General features: G+C 44.7%; 1 protein-coding gene across 2 annotated transcripts in view; it reads left to right on the top strand.

The window, feature by feature from the left end:
* The first annotated feature begins 593 nt into the window (after positions 1–593).
* Positions 594–19,833, top strand: part of ARHGAP32 (Rho GTPase activating protein 32) — a 145,509-nt gene continuing 126,269 nt past the window's right edge. The window contains exons 1-4 of one of the 2 annotated variants that reach the window (XM_062508565.1): positions 594–707; positions 16,961–17,052; positions 18,219–18,260; positions 18,739–18,823. In XM_062508565.1, coding sequence (XP_062364549.1) covers positions 603–707; positions 16,961–17,052; positions 18,219–18,260; positions 18,739–18,823 — 324 coding nt within the window. In that variant the 5' untranslated portion in view covers positions 594–602. The remainder of the gene's footprint in view (positions 708–16,960; positions 17,053–18,218; positions 18,261–18,738; positions 18,824–19,833) is intronic. The other variant, XM_062508564.1, reaches the window with a different exon arrangement.

The raw sequence follows: 19,833 nt of genomic DNA on the forward strand, positions 1-19,833 counted from the left end.
TGGGCCTCTGATCTCTGTGCAGGCTTGGAATAACCTTCACAGGGTATTGGAATGTGGCTCCTTATCTGAAGAAAAGTTTTGCTTGGTCACATCAGGGTGATTTGAGGTGCTCAGTCTTCAGATAGGATCAGGAAGGGATGAGAGCTGATGGATCAGACCTTAGGATGTGGAGTCAGACTAAGATTTGGAAACTCCTACCCATTTTGGGCAAAACCTCCTGAAAGGAGGAGGAATCAAATGTGTGTATTTCTCTTTACAATTGTGTGTTTCTCTTGCTGTTTGCCTGGGCAATAGGAGCCATTTTTCTGAACTGGACTGAAAATCACTCCTCTGCATTTTTCTGTGTTGTGAGACTTGCAAATTGTGCAGTGATTAAACAAAATTATCCACTGATTGGTTAGGAAGTGCAGATTTCTCTCCACCAGATTTAAACTCTTGTCCTGCTTGTATGATGAGGAAGTGGGAGAAACTCAGGAGTCTGTGGGATTTTGGTTGTGTAAAATCATTTTCTGTTGTCACATAACTGAGCACGGTAACAGTCTGGGTAAGAGATTACCTGAATTGTCACTAAATATGCAACTTCTGTCCTCCTTTCCAGAAAGATGAAGTCCTCTGTCCACACAGAAGAGGATGACTTTGTTCCAGAGCTGCAGAGGAGCATCCATCCTAGGGAGAGGCCGGACTGGGAGGAGACGCTCAGCACCATGGTAAAACACCTGGGCTACATCTTCTCTTCCCATTATTTTCCATTCTGAGCACTCTACTCCTCTATTCCATTTATACTCCCTGAGTTTCAGCTTTTTAAATGGATTGCACAATACTTTGAATAAGGCCAAACTGCTTTCCTTCTTCTGGCAGTTTGTCAAGGAGAGGGAAGGAGCTTTCACAACGCTTCTGCCCTACTAATACGTGCCCCAAAGCAGGTCTCATAACCAATTAAAAGGTCCATAATGTCACAATGATTCTCAGTCTGCATTAACCTCTTTTTCAGCAAGACTTCAGAGCATGAAGGGAACTTCTTGTGAAAACATGCTCTTTGAAGCATGAAGCATTGTGAAGGAATGAAATTTTAGCAAAATGCTGGCTAAGTCTATATAAATAAAACCTCAGCCTGAGAGCAAACCTGACGTCAGAGGGACCAGAGCTGCAGAACAGCACACACAAAGGTGCTGTTCTCATCTCAGAGAAGGCACTCAGGTGGGCAGTGGGCCACAGACGATTGGATTACCTTAATATACATAGGGGGTTTTGCAGCCACAGCTTCTCTGGGCACCCTGTGCCAGGGCCTCACTGGGAAGAATTCTATCCAATCTATCCCTGCCCTCTGCCAGTGGGAAGCCATTCCCCCTTGTTCTATATAAGGTCTCTCACCTGCCTATTTATGAGCCCATTTAGCCCCTGGGAGGGGCTCTGAGGTCTCACTCCTCTTTCTTCTCTTCTCCAGGTAAACACCCCCTTCTCTCCCAGCCTATAAGCTTTTACACTTCTCACTTTGTAAATGGTTTCCTTCCTCGTGTGTGGCTGTCTCTGTGTTCTCTCCACCTTGGCCACAGCTGGGAGCACTGTCTGTTCCCATCAGTGTTGCTCAGGCAGCAGCTCTAGCTCTTTTCCCAGCTCAGAGTTTCCCCCACTCTGGAGTCTGGTGGGAGTCACTGTATGACACCTTGCTGCTGTCTGTGACCTCCAGGTGTGTCTCAAAGCTGTCGGGCTTTGTGACCTCACCTGTGACACAGGTTTCCTGGCATATCTCATTTTGTGGTGTTTTTTTTTCTCCTGGTTGATTTGCAGTGAAGGGAATGTTTACCTGCTTGAGGCTGTTGTGCTCATGGATACTGTTCAGTGTTTGTTTTATCCTGCATCATGCTCCTCTCTCTGCCCAATTAAATCACATTTTGGAGCATGTCGTTTTGCATGGCTCTGTGCCAGCAATGCCAAAACTGACTGGTACAGTGTAGAAGAAATTTAGAGGATGATAAACAGGGAAATTCCCAGCTGGGACTGCTGCATGGTGAGATGAAGGACAGTAAAGCTGCTGAACCTGTATTTAGGGTGGCTGGATTTGTGCTCACAGTGTTGGTTTTAAATGTAAATATTTGCAGGGCCTTGTTCAGCACTGACACTGTTCTCTGTTTAACCAGCATATCTTCAATTTGCCTTTTCCCATATAATTTGAAGCCTTAGATTTCTTCCCTCACTCTATTCCTTCACTTTTTTAGCAGCCTTTGCTTCAGCCTTGTCCCAGTGATTGTGCTTTCCATGGTATGTGACCTTCTCAGAGTGCCACAATACATCTAATTTTTGGTTAGTGGTCATTGAAGATGCAGATTTTAGGTTTTGATGCTGCTTGAAGCCCCAGCCTCCAAGGAATGGAGAATGCAGGCTTGGAGAAGTTGTTCTCTCCATTGGTTCCTCTGGCTGCTACTGCAGCCCTGATGGGCACCAGGCTTTGTCACCTGTTCTGGTTTGAAAGACAAGTACTTGTTAAGAAAGGCAGAAGCTTCTCTCTGAAATTGAGAGTGTAATCCTTCCTCTTTACAAATTATTATTATTTTGGAATTGAGGGAGCTCTCAGGCAAAGATATGGGGATAGGAATAACAGTTCTTCACTAGTATAACTAACAAGACAAACAAGAACAACAACATCTATGAAATTAGCCACAAACAGAACAGTAACTCAGTCCCAGTCCTTTCTGGCTGCAGGCACCTTTTCCCTGAGCTGCAGTTCCCAGTGCTGGGGGCAGGTCCTGCATGGCTGCAGGAGGGCTGGGGGTGATTCTACAGGGAGAAAAGGGAAAAACAACCCCCAGCATCATCTCACATGAATTTCTGCCGCAAGAGCAAAGTCTGAGACAAGGGACACTGCGGAGAGCTTGGGGATTCCTGGCACTTGTCTCCTGAACTTTGCCTTGGTGCATGCTTTTCTTAATAAAAGTCAATTTATGCATTCACAGTTACGTGAACAAGTCATCCTTGCACTTCCTCCCCACTTTTATTCATAACATTTTTCAAAGGGCTTATTATTAATTTATGTAAGTGCTTTGTTTCCAGAGCTCTTTCTTAACAAGAAATAAACTGAAGGTCTTCCTAAATGTGTGGAGGTTGAATGTCCTCCTATACTGCAAATACAAGGTGACAGAAACTCTTTTTTTTATTGTTTCTGTCATTTCCAGTTTATTCTGGGCAGTGAGTAGCTTCAGTCCTTTGTTTGATGCAACTTCTTTCGTCTTCTTTATTATTTATATTTTTGTCTGCTTTTTAACACTGCTTGTTTTGTGTTTGTGGTTTAGCAGAAGGCAAGTCATTCTGTGTTGGAGACCTGGTTTGTTTGAGGGGAATCCCAGAATTGTGAAATGGTTTGGGTTGGGAGAGATTTTAAAGCTCATCCAGTTCCACCCCCTGCCATGGGCAGGGACACCTTTCACTATCCCAGGCTCCAAGCCCTGTCCAGTGCAACCATGGACACTTCCAGGGATGGGACATCTCTTCCTCAGTATTTGTGGTGCAATTCTGTTTTGTGGGTGAGCTCCAGGCTGAAGGAGAGGCAGCCCTGGCTGGACAGAGTTCCCAGGAGCTGGGTAATGAGGCAGCTGCCTGTGTGCTCCTCAAGCATTGCTGTATTTTGTATTCCCCCCCGACTCATGCTCTGTATTTTTAGAATTTGGGTGTATTAGACCCATTTTTTTTCCCTGGCTGTGTCAGCCCCTAATTCCCACTGTGCTGCACCTGCTGGGTAACTTTCACACATCCCAGGATTTCTGTCTCTGCTCTGCTTCAGAAAATGCAGTTGATTATATTGCCTTCTTCATAGAAAACTTGTGAATTCTGGGGCTGCAAAGCCCTGTGTGAGCCAAGGAAAATTGCAGTTTATGCATGATTTTCTAACATTTCTCCAAGACAGTAATGTTATTTTAAAGGAAAGGGGTATCTTTTCCTTGTCAGGCCCTTCTGAGTGCTCTATTTTGGAGTTACAAGAAATTAAGTTGTGAAAGAGCCTTTATATAATATTTCTCACATGAGCCTACAAAACAGCTGTCCTCAGCCTGCATTAACTTTAGCATAAATTGATATTTGTGCTTAATACTACATTTAGCACATGTTACTGACCTCCCAAGTTACTTCCTTCATCTCTTAATGAGTTTAGGGAGTTGCACTGTTTAAAAGCACTAAGATAATGGCTCTCCCCCCTCCAGGCTGTGCTTACAGACCCTCTGTTCCTTCCGCCTTTCTCTTTCACTTGTCTACATTTTGTGGGAAAGCAGGATTAAAAGGCTGAGATAAATGCAAAAATCTTTGTCTATGCACCCATTGCAAATGTGCTGACACACAAAGGTGCCACGTGAAGCTTCATTCGCCTGACACTGGAGATCAGGGCAGTGCACTCAAAAAAGGACCTGGAGCTGCTGGAGTGATTGATTCCAGAATGGGCCATGGAGATGCTGCAGGGCTGGAGCTCCTCTGCTCTGGAGCCAGGCTGGGAGAGCTGGGGGTGCTCACCTGGAGAAGAGAAGGCTCCAGGGAGAGCTCAAAGCCCCTTCCAGTGCCTAAAGGAGCTCCAGAAGAGCTGGACAGGGACTGGGGACAAGGGATGGAGGGAGAGGATAAGGAGGGAATGGCTCCCACTGCCAGAGGGCAGGGCTGGATGGGATCTTGGGAAGGAATTATGAGGGGGGGGAGACCCTGGCACAGGATGCCTAGGGAAGCTGTGTCTGCCCCTGGATCTCTGGCAGTGTCCCAGGCCAAGTTGGAAGGGGTTGGATCAGCCCGGGACAGTGGAAGGTGTCCCTGCCCATGGTGGGTGTGGCAGGAGATGAGCAGGAAGGTCCCTTCCAACTCAAGCCTTTCTGTGATTTACTAAGTGATTCTGAAAAACTCACTTTTCCAATTCCTTCAGCTTTAGAAGCTTTCATAATATGAGTTTCTAATCCCATGGAAGGTTTATTTTCTCCCTTGTGCACCTCTGGCTGGGAGCTCATGGGTTCTGGGAGTTCAGTTGTCCATAACAGGTGACAGCTGGAATTGGGTGTTATTCATGAAGAAAAGGGGAACATCTAAATTGCAGATAGAAGAATCTCATGGATCTGTGAATTTGACAAGTGCACAAGAAGTCAGCAGCTGCAGTTGGTACTCATCATTGTTTTAGGCTTATGCAGATGGAATTTTCTTAGGAGAAATCCAAGCCTATAAATGCTTTAGAAAGGCATAGGGTTAGAGTCCGTCCTATGAAGTACCTGGAATAATCTTAGTTCTTAGGTCAGAGGGATTCTGAGATCTGTACTTTTTCAGCATTTAATGCCAGATAGGGAAGGTACTGTGGCTTGTGAAGGTACTAAGGTAATAAAAGCTTTTTAATGAGACCTCAATATATCACTGTTAAATCTGGGACATGAGTAAGGAGAAAACTATTTTTAAATGCATATATGAATGTGTGCAGAGATTAGTGCATTGTAAGGGTTTAAAGAAAGATTTGTATGTCCTTAGTGTTTGTTTCTCATTGTTTGTACAGCACTTGGCCAGTGATGCCCCAGGTCTTGAGTGGGGCTTCTGCAAGAATAGATGCTGAAAATGGAATACAGGGGGCTTCTTTTTGAATTAGTTTTGGTTCATTGGTTGATTTTTAATTCACAAAACATCAGGCTTGTTTCTGATGCAGGGTAACATGAATACTTCCAGCAGTTATGGAAAAATCTGAATAAAAAGGGAATGTGGTGAATCCATTTGCTTGGCCCTGTAAGTTGCAGTGATTTCCAAATAGTGATTTACTGAAATGATCTAATTCTAGCTTGTGAGATATGTAGATAAAATACCCTTAAACATGTTAAAATTGTTTTTTTTTTAATTTTTTTTTGTCTCTATCTCTCTTCATGCTTTGTATGTGTGTGAACCAACACCGGAATTTTACAGCTGAGGATGTGGTTGGGAGCTCTGAAGTCACTGACAGAGTTTTTGTCAGACTGATCCTGTTCTCAGATGGGTTCCAGATCATGGAACAAAATTTCTTAGGGAAAAACATGCTTTTGAACGCCGACTGCCCAGCTGTAGGTCTTTTTTTTCAGATCTAAAGTTTTAAGATCTCAAGTGCAAGGGGAAGTTTTAGGAGATACGAAGCTGAAATTGTGGGGTTTTTCTGCTGTTTTTAAAGGGTTTGGACAATTCAGTAGAAATGGACTTTAGAATTGTAGAATCTCTTGAGCTAGAATGGACCCACAAGTCATTGAGTCCAACTCCTGGTCCTGAACAGGAGGGCCAAGGATCCTAACAATCCAAATTCTCTGTGAGTTCTGACATCATCAGACCCTGACTTAGATGATTTTCTCCACCTAAATGCTCCAGCATTTGGCTTCTGGCTCTAAGTCTGAGGCATCACTGCCTTAAATGCTATGGCAATGTTACCTGTAGGTTTGGAGGCTGGTTTTGTGCTGCTGAAGGTCCTCAAGCTCTTGACTTGCCTAGATTAGTGAGTCAGAGCTGTGTTAATCTTGCAGGAGCTGCAGTGTGTCTTCTGTGTCAGCACTGGGCAGCATTTCCGTGTGAATTTCTGCAGCTCAGGTTGGAGAACAGGGATAACAGAGCTCAGCGTGGGACAGAAGTGAGAGTGCAGGACGTGTGGAAAGCACAGGCCCTGATCTGACACAAATGTTTTGGGACAGGCCAGCACACCAGGCAGGCATCAAGAACAGTAATATTTTGGTCAAAGCAGTTCTGCTCTGGCACTGCACCAGTAAACCTGTATTTCCTTTTCAATCCACGTAACTTGCTTTTCCTTGTTATTGCTGCATGAATCTAGCATTATTTTCGCCATTAAGCTTTTGGCATGGGTTTCTGCTTCTGTGTGAGGTTCTTTCCCAGCCTCTTGGTTAGAGGGCCTTTTCATTTCACAGGCTGGTTCCCAGGATAGAGCTTGTCCCAAGTATCTTCAGAAATTGGGGCAATCACTTAATTGGCACGCTGGCTTCCATTTGGGTTTGCCAATTAAATAAGTTCAATTTATCCAGAATGGATACTGTATTTTTGGCAGGAAGTATTAATTCATAGCAATAATTTAGTTTTCATAGGCAAGAACAGCAACAGTTTCTGGTTATATTTACAGCCTTTCCAGTGTGTGCACTCTGGCACTACAGCAGTGAGCCAGGAGATCCAAATTATGTTTTGCAAAAGTTTCTGTTTGAAAGTCTGTTTCTATACTACAAAATGAAGGAATGATTTGGAATTTGCTAAGGCTGGATCAGTGCAGTTTGCTGTGCACCATGATCACCAGTTTTAATGCACCCTGTTTGTAATTTCTTCCCTAATTCTGGCTCAGCCAGGCTGCTGTTGTTGGTGGTGCTGATCCTGTGGTCCTAGGGTTGCTGTTGTTGCTACTGAAGGTTATTCCCTGCCCTGAGCTCTTGAGTCAGGATTACACTGTCATGACCCTCCACCTCTTTCCCTCCCACCCTGTTCCAAAGCTGAGCTCTTTCTATGCCTGTTTTGTTGTCAGATTACAGGAAATGCCACAGTTGTTTGAAATGTACTTACTTGGGAGATAAAACTCATAATTTATTTGCTGTCAATCACTTTTCCCTAGACCCAGCTGCTTAAAAATAAGGTGGAACATTCAGGAAGGGAAAGAGGTCTCTTATTTATAAGCGGCTCATTTTAACTGGTGTTTGGTTTGGTTTTTTTTTTTTTTTTTAAACTGTGTCCATGTCCTCTTAGTTACCATAATGCAGGAAAACAATGAACAGTTTTTGAAGGGTATCAACACTCTGTTCATCCATCCCCTTCCATTCCCAACCCAGATTTAAGCCCAAGAGACAAACAAATCACGTCAGTTTGTCTTTCTGAAGGTTGTAGGCATTAATTTTTTTGACCATGATTCAGCCTTCTTAATTATAAAATTATGAATTATTCCCTGAAGTTGTTGGTAGTCGTTGAGCCTGACTTTTCAATTTAAATCATTCCCTACATTTCTGCCTTGCTGCACTGTACTGGTAACTGCTGTGTTGGTGGAAGGCTGCACAGTGTTTTTGGGATTTGATCAAATAACTGAGGTTGCCAGGGCACAGATTATTGATGGAATGGTTTGGATTGGAAGGAACCTTACAGCCCATCCAGTCCCACCCTGCCATGAGCAGGGACACCTTCCACTGTCCCAGGGTGCTGCAAGCCCTGTCCAGCCTGGCCTTGGGCGTTCCCAGGGATCCAGGGACAGCCACAGCTGCTCTGGGCACCCTGTGCCAGGGCCTGCCCACCTTCACAGGGAGCAATTCCTTCCCAATATCCCGTCCATCCCTGCCCTCTGGCAGTGGGAGCCATTCCCTGTGTCCTGTCCCTCCATCCCTTGTCCCCAGTCCCTCTCCAGCTCTCCTGGAGCCCCTTCAGGCCCTGACAGGGGCTCTGAGCTCTCCCTGGAGCCTTCTCTTCTCCAGGTGAGCACCCCCAGCTCTCCCAGCCTGGCTCCAGAGCAGAGGAGCTCCAGCCCTTGGAGCTTCTCTGTGGTCATTATTCACCTTCCTAGCTCTTGCAGCATCTAGTGTCCTGTTCCCACCTCAGATATCTGAGTGACACCAGGTCATTTCTGGAGAGCAGCTTCTCTTTCCAGCACGTGTCACCTTTTCTGGTGGCCAGGCAGGAGTGAGGAGTCCTGCCCAGTTTGGGGAGCCTGCTGTGTGATCCCACACCAAGCTTTCTCCGTGCTCTTGGACAGAGTTAATGAAGTGATTCTTTGGTTGTGTTGCTCAGAAGTTTATGGACAGTGTATGGTATAAAGTGCATGCTGCAGGGCAGACACATTCCTCACATTGCTGTGTTGTCACATGGCTTTGGGCAGGCAGTGCAGTGGATCCCAATTTTGTGCTCATGCCATTGGAAACAGTTCTTTTCTATAAACAAAAGCTGAGCCCAGGTTGGCTTAACACACAGAAATATAAATTCCTGTTAATTGTACTGACTCAGATGCTGGGGTTGAATGTCAGGCTGCTGTTTTTTCCTCCTTCCCCATCTTGGTGCTGCTGCACTGGGACAACTCCTAAGTTGCTAATCTGATTTATACCTTTAACATAACATCACATTATTATTTGCATATACACTGGCTGTGGCCAAGGGACTTATAAGAGTGGGATTTGCTTATTTGAGCCTGAGTCCATCTCTGTTGGGTTTTTTGTGATGAGAGATTGCTTTCTACAATAACAACCCAGAACTCCAATTGTCCTTTTATATCCAAGCCATGATTAGGTTCCCCTCTTCCTCTGTGCATCAAACAGTAGCTGGGATCTTTGGGGTCTTTTTTTTTTTTTTTTTACCAACAAGAAACTGGAATCAAAAAGTATTGTTCTTGTTGGATATTCTATTTTCTGTGGCTTTTCTCTATAATTTATTTTGTAGGCTGCACAGAAGCAGGACTCTAACCCTGGCTGCCTTTCCCACGAATATTGTATGTGGGATTTTTGTTCTTAAAGAAAGTACATTCCTGAGCCACCCTGCCATTGTATGAGGCTGTGTACTGTACCCTGCAGCTCCTGGGCCCAGGGCTTTGGGAATGGTAATCAGGCTTCTCTATAGGAATGTCAGATCCAAACTTAGGGCTGTCAGGGAGTTATGCTAATGCTGCCTTCAGTAGCTGACCATTCACTTGTGCTTGGTTGCATCCCTTTTAACCCTAAAACTATGAATGCTGTGAGGAAAACAAGTGTGAGACTGTTTTGCTGAAAATCACCAGTACCCCTTGGGTGCATTGGGTTCAGTGAAAATCGGTGTGTCTCTTTAAGGCTCGCCTGGGAGGTGTTGCCATGGCACACAATCACTCTGCTCTGCAGAGGTGAATTTTGGTCGAAGTGAGGGTGGCAGTGCCAAAGGAGGTGCTCAGAGCTGCCAAGCTGCTTGTTCCATGTCTTGGATTCCACTTCAGTGGTTTTACATGGGAGCTGGAGAGGGTTTTGCCCACATATCCATGAACTGCAGATCTTTATTTGAAAACACAGTAGACAAATGGTTAAGAATTTGTTCTTTGCTCATTCCAGGCTGATCCTTTGAACTATGGTAAATGGGTGTCCTGGACTAACTCCTCTGTGATGCTGGGTCTCTGGAATGAGATTCAGGTTTCCCTGAATTTGCCAGCTCAGGACAATGCTTTAAAGTATTGGGGGTTTTTTGTTTTGCTTTTTCTGATTTCTCCCCCTCCCTTTCCCTTTTTAGTGGAGAGATGCTGACAAAACACATGTTCTGTGTGGTCCTTTAAAAAAAAGAGAAGAATTTCCTTTTATACATGCCACGAAGTAAGTACTGGTTGGAGCAATTTGGAACTGGGAACGTGGAAAATGGAATTAGAAGTTCTAAACTCAGAAAATGATACACATTCAAGTGTCTTTATTGAATGCAGATTTCTTAGACATAGGATTAAGAATGTGCATTGCCAATGTTCAAAGTTTCCTTATTGTAAGCACTTGTCATTTTTTCACTCCCCTATCCCATGATCTCAGTTGCCATGAGATTTTAAAGGCACCTCTGGCTGGATGAATGTTTCTCCACATTGTACAATCCCCAAACTGAGAGCTAAATTAAAAGGTCAGTACTATCTCTTAATTACTTAGGCCATCCTGGCCTTGAGCTCTGCACCTAAAGCACTCCTCCTGCAAAAAAAGATATTTGAAAGGAGCTAAGTGATGACTTCAATAAAAAATTTAAAAGGTTCCAGTGTTTCTCACTCTGGAAAACATCCTTGTGCTGGGTGTTATGGAATGTGCCCATGCTGCACTCTGCTGATGAGAACGTGAACAGCACAGGATTAATTCTTAAAATCACAGAATCACTGAATAGTTTGTGTTGAAAGGGATCTTAAAGCCCATCAAGTTCCACCCCCTGCCATGGGCAAGGACACCTTCCACTGTCCCAGGTTGCTCCAAGCCCTGTCCAGCCTGGCCTGGAACACTTCCAGGGATGGGGAGACCACAGCCTCCCATCTCAATTAAGAAATGCAGAATTGGAGTGGGATGTTTAATGTTATTTTTAACTTCTTTGGTAAAGCTGCTGTATGTATGTGACAAGCACATATCTTTGTATAAGATGGCATTGTCAGACCTGGGTACCTAAACCAGGTGTTGCTTCTTTATTTTAAATGTCTACAAATATCTTAAGCAGCTCTGAAAAATGTAGCTGCAGTGTGCTAACATGACAGAGCCATGCTGTGTGAAAATACTTAAGAAATTAATTTGGTTCCACTAAATGAATCCATGGAAAAGTGGTAACACAAAGAACTTGGCAAATATTTTCATTTCCATCATATTGCCCCAGTACCTCTGACATTTTGGAGTGGATGTTTCTCTTCATCCACTCCCATATATTTCAAAGCAGTTGTAGCTTTGGTGTGCTCAGTACATCTTAATCCTTTTAGGGATAAATGCTGCTGAATTGGGACCTTTCCTTCGGAATTACTTGGAGCAGCTCAGATATGGTGACTTTCAGTTTAGTGGAGAATTCTCCCTTTCTTTTGTTGATTTATTTACTGTGGAGAACTAGGATAGTTGTCACAACATCTGAAGCAAGAGCAGAGAGAACATTGTCTCCCTGGAGTGTGTTATAAGCTGCAGGGTCAAAGCTGAGATGGACCAAATTTCTTCCTTCATTATGCTCCATCCAGGAGAGTTCCTGGGTGTTAATTCCTGAGAGCAGATGCTCATGGAGCCATCACCTTCCACCAAGGAACAAGGATTTTTGTGGGACACTTTCTTTTTAGTACTGCAGAGCAAACTCTCTAATGGAGTGGATGCTGAGCCAGCTCTGTATAGTGAGTTGGTACCCAAAATTTGGGGTAGGTATTGATGTCCTTGTACATGAGCGCCCACCTCAGACCTCTTCATTCCTCCTCATGCTAAGTGAAGAAATTACTACTCCCTACAGAGTTATGCCTTCTGGAACGACATTCTGTTCCCTGCTGTTCTTCAAAGTGATAAAACTGAAGTAAAACTTTAGGGGTTTTGAGAGCTCTAAAGGGGTTTAGGTTTTTTCCCTCTCTTTGTATTTTTTCCCTCCTAGAAAATTGAGGGGAAATGAAGATGATGTAAAGGGAAGACTGTCATGGAAACCAAGCAGCATTTGGAATTAGCTCTGCTGTTTTTAGAAACAAGGCCATGTGCTGACAGAATCCAGAGCAATCTGGTCCCTCCAAAGTGGTTTTGGTGAGAGACTGACAGTGGAAAATGAGTAAATATTAGTGCCTGTCAAATAGTTATTCTTGCTTTGTGATAACCTTGTATTAAATACTTGCCTTCAGAAATCTCAAGATTCATCCACCTGCTGAGGTGTGTCTGAGGTGCCTCCTCAGGGGTCTTTCTGTAGTCCTGCTGAAAACCAGCTATGGGAATACTGGTGGGATTCCAGGGTTTCTTGTGTATCCCAGGGTAAGTCAGAAGCAGCAGAAGGAGGGCTGTGGGTTCTGCACTGGTTCAATATTCTCCCTGAGGATACCAAGGTGGAAACGTCATCACATTGTCTTCACTGGACTGTTGTGTTGAGTTTTACATACATTTTCAGACTCTGTTATGTCTCTGCATGTGAGTGAGACAGGTTGATATGTTTTCTGATAAATGCAAGGAGACTTTTTAGGAGAAAATCCTTTAATATTATGCTGTGGAATTGTTAGATATAAATTATTTATGACTAAGGTTTTGTGTGCTAGAGAGCACAAAGCTGAAGTTTTCTAAATCATGTCTATTAATAAAATGATTAGAAATTTCAAATGCTTAAAGCTAAACTGCCTGATTTGTGAGAGCTCTCAGATTCTGCTCTTGGATTCCCAGGGAGACTAGAAGCAACAGTTGAATATGTCCAGAGAAGGGATTGGAGCTGGGGAAGGGTCTTGAGCCCCAGGAGCAGCTGGGAAAGGGGCTCAGCCTGGAGAAAAGGAGGCTCAGGGGGGCCCTTGTGGCTCTGCACAACTCCCTGACAGGAGGGGACAGCCGGGGGGGTCGGGCTCTGCTCCAGGGAACAGGGACAGGAGGAGAGGGAACGGCCTCAGGTAGGGCCAGGGGAGGTTTAGGTTGGGTATTGGGGAAAATTTCTTCCTGGAAAGGGCTGTCCAGCCCTGACACAGCTGCCCAGATCAGGGGTGGAGTCACTGTCCCTGGAAGTGTTCAAAGCACAAGAAGTGTGGATGCGGAACCTTGGGTTTAGTGTGAGCACAGTGGTGGCAGTGAGTGATGGTCTTGATCTTAAAGGCCTTTCCCACCCTTAACAATTCTGCCGTCCTGTGATCCACGGGAGGCTTGGACAGGTAGACAGGCTTTCTTCCTCCTCCCTAGTGGAAGGGTTTAGTGAGATCTCCCTGCCTGGCAATCCCTGCAAGTATCTGTGACAAAATACTGACTTTCTGCAATATTGTCTCAACTACTACTAATGCCAAGTGCAGCTTTTGGAAGGAGAATTTCTTGGTTCAGGGCAAGCTGGTGAAGTGGTGTCTCTCTAAAGCCTTCCCTGCAAAGCTAAGAGACTGAGATTTCTGATAAATCAATTCTCTGAGTTCTGGGTAGAGCTCTAATTTGTTTACCAAATTTTCAACCTGAGCAGATTGATACAGCAGTGACATTCAGCTGTGAAAATGGGACTAAACAATTTGCATAAATGGATTTGCTCTGCAATTACCAGGTTTCCACAGCACAGCGATGCATAGAGAGTAGGGAAGTGAGAAGCCACTGATGATGCCAGGTAGCTAATTTTCAGATAAAAATAATCCAACTGTTTCAAAATTATTTTAAAAATTAAATTACTGTGACACAAAGCACAGAAGACAAATCTCATTTGGAGGGTTTTGTTTATGTTTTGATGGGAGAGTGACCTGCATGCTGAATGTTAAGTTTTGCATCAAAACAGGTGCAACATAGTGTATAAAGTCAGTTTTATGTAGTTGTGTATCTCTGCTTTGAATGGAAAGGAGTTGTAGTTATTAAGGAGTAACACAGTTTCTAAAATTGCATTAAGTTCCTTTTTTTGGTGTCTGTCTCTTCACCAAGTTCTTTTCTCATGTTACCTCTTAATAAGGATTTGCGCTTGTGCAAGTTTCTGTGCACCTTTCTGAGCTTTTGCTTCAACTGTGAGCCTTTGAGAGATTGTTGTTCTGCAGCAGTCCATGGAGCTCAGATCTGTTTGGAAAAGCCCCCAGAGTTAATTGCTCCCTTGCATCTCACTGTCATCCACTCAACTGGATGCAGGAGATGGGAGAGGCAGAAATCCAGCTCAGTTTGCACTTAACTCCACTGGGAAGGAGAGGATAATGCAACTTTTCCAAGAGAGGTGCTGGCATTTCAGGCTCCTGGAGGTGTGAGTTTTGCCTGTGCCTGTGCTATGAGTCAGATCCAGGGAGGTCTCTGCCCACTCCTGCAAACTGGCTCGAAGCCCACATCTTCTGTCAGATTGTTTATCCATTTTTATATCCCACCAGCTCCTACTGCTGATAGAGAAGAAAAATTATTTTTCTTCCTACAGAAATTCTGTTGCTTAGAAAATTAAACAAGCACATCCAGCTTGGCCTAAAAGCAGCTTATTGGAATGGCACATTTATTCTTCTAACTAGTTATTTTCTTATGTAAAAGACCTGTAAGGTTTATTAAATTGGTGATCCACTTAATGCTAAAATTTGCAATGAGACACTCAAGTGTCCTATTACATCCTGAAGTGATTATGTGCTCAGTAAGGTAATCAGCCCAGGGTAGGTTTATTTAAGTGTATAAATATTGTTCCTGTTTTCCTCTGGCTGTGCCTGTTGTGCAGAGCTGTGGGACAGTGGGATCAGAGCAGTAGCTGTGGTCAGGGCTGTGCAAGGTGTAGCTGGGAGAGAGTGACCTGGACGCATATTATTCAGTGGTGCTCAGAGTGGAGCTCACTCAGAGTAGATTTTCCTGGGGCAGTGCTGGAACCACCAGGAGCTGGATGGGTGCAGCTGCTGGTGGGTGACTGCAACTGTTGGGGTTCATCTCCTCAGAGCCAGGCTCAGCCTGGAGCCCCATGTCCAGGGGAGTGGGTGCTCCTGCAGCCTGCTTGGCTTTGTCCAGAGCAGGCACCAGGATGATCAGAGGGATGGAGCAGGTCTGCTGTGAGGAGAGGCTGAGAGAATTGGGATTGTTCAGCTTGGAGAAGAGAAACTTCAGGGTGACTTAAATGTGGCCCTCCAGAGCCTGAAGAAGCTGAGAAGGAGGGTGGAGAAGAGACTGTGGACAAGGACCTGGCGTGACAGGACAAGGGGAATGCGTTCAAACTGACAGAGAGTAGTTAGTTAGGATGTTAGGAGGAAATTATTTTCTGTGAAGGTGGTAGGGCCCTGGCACAGAGTGCCCAGAGAAGCTGTTGCTGCTCCTGGATACCTGAAGTGTCCAAGGCCAGGTTGGAAGGGGCTTGGATCAACCTGGGACAGTGGAAGACATCCCTGCCCAGGAGAGTGGGTGTGACTGGATGACCCTTCAAGTCCCTTCCAACCCAAACCCTTCCAGGACACTTCTCCCATTGTCTGAAGCAGGGGAATTGACCCGAAGTACCAGTGTGTCCCTGGTGACTGTAGCAGGACCCTCCCATGGAAAAGGTGGTTGTAGCCTCGCCCCTGTGCCTGTCTTGGGGTTCAGTGGGATGAATCCTTCTCTTTCTGGCACTGATCTGGTTGATGAAAACAAGCAGGAGAATGACACTGACTTACTGCAGCTCTCAGTGATGTGGTGAAGGTCAGGTACAGGTGACCTGTGTCAGGGTGAAACTGGAGATTCAGGGAGTGGTGACAAAGGTCCTGGTGTTCATCCCACACATGGGCTGCTAGCATGGATTGTTGTGCTCCAACTGTGAAGTTTGGGGGTGGAGACCAATTTCTCCATATGTCACACTGCAGAATACAGCTGTGTTCTGTTATCAGTCATAGCTTTCGGACAGATACAGCTCTCTTCAGAGATCTTCTGCTGGACCAGCTTAGAACCATTGGGACTGATGTAACATCAGGGCAACCATCTTTGCTTATGTCATTAGAAAAGGGATTTGATGGAACACTTTGTGGTTCCAGGCCTGAAAGAGAAGTAACACTGGAGTGCCTTTCTTCCTCTTGGTTCAGCATTCCATCTTTGGAACATTGTTCATGTTTTTAGTGCATTGTGTAAAGCAGAAAAAGCTCATTCAGCTGCTGTCACCCACATCACTGATGGGCAATCTCTGGGCAGCATCAGTTGTTTTTCTCCTCCTTCTCTGTGAAGTCTCTGCTGGTCTTGCTGTTTGATCACTGCTCTCTCCATGAAAACCTCACTGAACCTCCTTATTCCTCTGGCTCACAGTGGGAGAAACCCATGGAGCTGAGTGTTTGTGTCGCTTGTGATGGAGAATTCAACCCCAGCAGAGCTCATGGCTTAGGCAAAGGCAGCTGGAGGAAGGAGGGGATGGGAAAGTATGACAGAACAGAAAGGAGGGAGGTTGGAGTTCTGGCCTCATTGAAGTAAATGAATTTTAGTGATTAAGGAATTTTAATATCCTCAAGCTCTTTAACCAATAGCTTCAAATATCTATTTTAGAAGTTCACCTCCCACATATGAGCAGCTCTGTCATTAACTTGTTTTCCACTGTGTGAGCAATCCAGCTTTTTGCAGTGCCTCTGCCTGAGTCTAATACACAGATGTCTGGAAAATCAGGTACTTAATGAGGAGTCCAAGTATGGAGTTTGGGAATATCTATTTCACTCCCACCTCTGAAAATCACCACTTTAGAAACCAGAAGTAGCAATGAATTAAGTACTGGATTTCACAGTTCACCAAGGGTTAGCAAGGCTTGGAGCAGGAAGAGATTGTCACCTCTCTGATCTCCATCCCAAGGGTTAGTCTTCCTTAGTTAAAAGGCAGGATTCAACTTAAGCATATTTGAGGTTTGTACCACCATGCAGAACAGAGGGGCTGCTGCTCAGGAGGCAGAGTCCAGAGCTTACAGCTGTGTTTTCACTTCCTTGCTTTTCCTGTGTCCTTCCCTGCAGGCCAGAGGTGCCGACATCCCGGACATCCCGGGAGAGCTGCCACTGCGCTCCTGCGGCAGCACAGCCAGCATGAAGGTGAAGAATGTGAAAAAGTAAGAGTTCTGTGATTTTCCCCTCTCTCCTGGGCTTCCAGTTTTGCTGTGCTGAGTTTTGGCTGTTGTGCTGCAGTGCAGGACATACAGCAACAATTTGTGGTGGGTATCTTCAGCAGAGCAACCAAAAACCATGTGGAACTAAGGCAGTTTCAGTTAATGGAGCCTAAAACTGGGCATGAGAGGTTTTGCTCGCTCACTTGACTCTTTCTGGCAATAGAAACAAAGCTAGATAGAGTTTTGAACTTCGCTGTTGCAGTGTTTTTAATTTTCTTTAGTGATTCTTCCTGAAAGTGATTATTTTAAAAAAACAAAACAAAAAAACAAAACAAAACAAAAAAAACCCCAAACAAACAAACAAAAAAAACCCCTACCACAACAGAACATATAGAGAAAAATCTCAAAAGAAGCCCTTGCAATGTATAAATTAGATAATTTTCCCTGTCTCCTTATGCTCTGGGAAACTAAACCAGGACAAGTGGGTGGCCTATATGTATTTTTTATCTGATATTCTTTTCTCTTTTCTTTTTGCATTCTGCCATCTGTAACATTATTTGAATGGATTTTACAGTCTTCCCTTCTAAGGGATATTTTTTCCTTCCCTGATCTCCCAGTTTGTTTTTTTTTTTTTTTTTTTTTTTTGTTTTGTTTTGTTTTGTTTTGTTTTGTTTGGTTGGTTTTTTTTGTCCTGTGGGCTCATGTATTCTCTTATTTCTATCTCTGCTTGTCTCCCAGAGACCGTAAACCAAGTCATTTTGCTTGCAGCAACGGGAATCAGAAATAATCAATATTACTTTGCTAAAAATGCTGACTTGAGGAGCAGAATTCCCTGAGATTGATGAATCTGAGCCTTCAGCTCACCCTCTTGTGCTCTGCTGAGAGGGAAATGGCTCTTTGTTCCAGTGCTGAGCAGCCAGATGCTGCATCTCACTTCCCACTTGTATTCCCGTGGGAAGAGGGAGCTAGATAATGACAATCTCATTGGCTCAGCACCAGGAATATCTATAGGAGTCTATTATAGCTTCAGCAGAAGCAGGAGCATGTCGCAGAGCCAGAGCAGCTCACCGGCAGCCACCAGTGTGACTGGGGACACTTAGGAATAATTATGCCTGACTTCTGAATTTGCAAAAGGCAAAGGATAAATAGAGTTTGTTCTGCACCCTCAGATACATCCCCCCAGGACTGATGGGCTGTGATGCCTTTCACAGGTAAAGTTGTGCTTTCCTCGTGTCTCGTGTAAGGCTGTGGATGTGCATTTGTGAGCTGCAGCTGCTTGTCCCTGCTTAGTGTCCAGGAAACCTGTGGGATGTGGTGCTGCTGGAATGTCACACAGCTCTGTAGAGATGCAATGGGATGTGGTGCTGCTGGAATGTCACACAGCTCTGTAGGGATGCAATGGGATGTGGTGCTGCTGGAATGTCACACAGCTCTGTAGGGATGCAATGGGATGTGGTGCTGCTGAAATGTCACACAGTTCTGTAGGGATGCAATGGAAAAGCCACTTGGCATTTCAGCTTTCCTTTCTCACTCGGTTGCCTTCCCCACTGTTTTAGTGTATTGCATCAACAAATCCCTGTGTTCCCTCGGCTTTAGGATGAGAAAGTTGTTGTTTTGTATCAGTACCTGTTGTTTATCTCTGTTGAATGGTCTGCATCTGTCTCATGGTGTGCTCTTGGTGTGCTCCAGGTTATCCTTTACAAAGGGGCACTTCCCGAAGATGGCTGAGTGTGCACATTTCCACTATGAAAACGTGGACTTTGGCAACATACAGGTGAGTCTTGGATTTCTTTTATACGCAAAACACCTTGTGCTTCCTGCTAGCTGACCTGGTGGGGAGGTGTAGAGGGATCTCACCCGAGGCTTAGTTTGTTGCTAAATGTTAAGTGATAAGAAGTTAAAGCTGTAGAGACTTCATTTGCAATTGCTGCTATGTGCTGAGGCAGAATGTGCACACAGTCACGTGGAGTTTTCCTCTGAGCTTGAAGATGGTTTTATTTCCACTGGATTTGGCTTATGTCACTGTTTTAAGATTGTATCAAACATTCAGTCTTGAGTAATTGGTAATCACCGTGTGTGTATTTTTGGTTTGTGTGTGTGTGTGTGATTAAACAGTTGTGTGAATCTATTTATGTAAATATAAATAAATCAAATTTACCCCTTCCCTTAGCTCTGCATTGTGCATTGCAGCAGTTATGTCATCAAAATACCAGAAACTGCTTGTCAGCCCAAGCTGCATTTCTGGAAATATGCAGGCTTTGCTCCTCTGTGATCCCTCCCTCAGCAATAGAGGCAGAAGCGTTTTCTGGGGAGGGCTGAGACCCAGGAGTTCCTCACAAACAGGACACATTTTGTTCTGCACTTAGAGGAGCAGGAATGCCTCCGGCATCTGCCAGCCTTGTGGCCAAAAGGAGGTTGCAACCTTTTCATTTGTAAAACATTTCCTGTAGTACCGAGTGAATTATTTACAGCCTTCTGTGGTGCCGTACTTGACACTTTTGCAAGCAGAATTATGCAGCTGGGTTTTTTTCTCCCTCTGTAAAATTCCAGCTATGAAGGAGCTTGGGTCCTGTTTAGGGCTGGGATGTGCTGTTGCTCACACTTGATGGCTCTGGGAGGGTTGGTTCTGCTGTGTGGGCTCTGCAGACACAGGCACACACTGACAGAGCCAGAGACACAAAGCACAGGGCACGCAATGGAGTGCAGAGAGCTCAGTTCCCGTGGAGCTCCCTGGGAAATGGGCAAGCAAGAGCAGTCCTTACTCTGCTGAAAACTGTGTATTTT

Source organism: Cinclus cinclus, chromosome 25 (genome assembly GCF_963662255.1).
Source record: "Cinclus cinclus chromosome 25, bCinCin1.1, whole genome shotgun sequence".
NCBI lineage: Eukaryota > Metazoa > Chordata > Aves > Passeriformes > Cinclidae > Cinclus > Cinclus cinclus.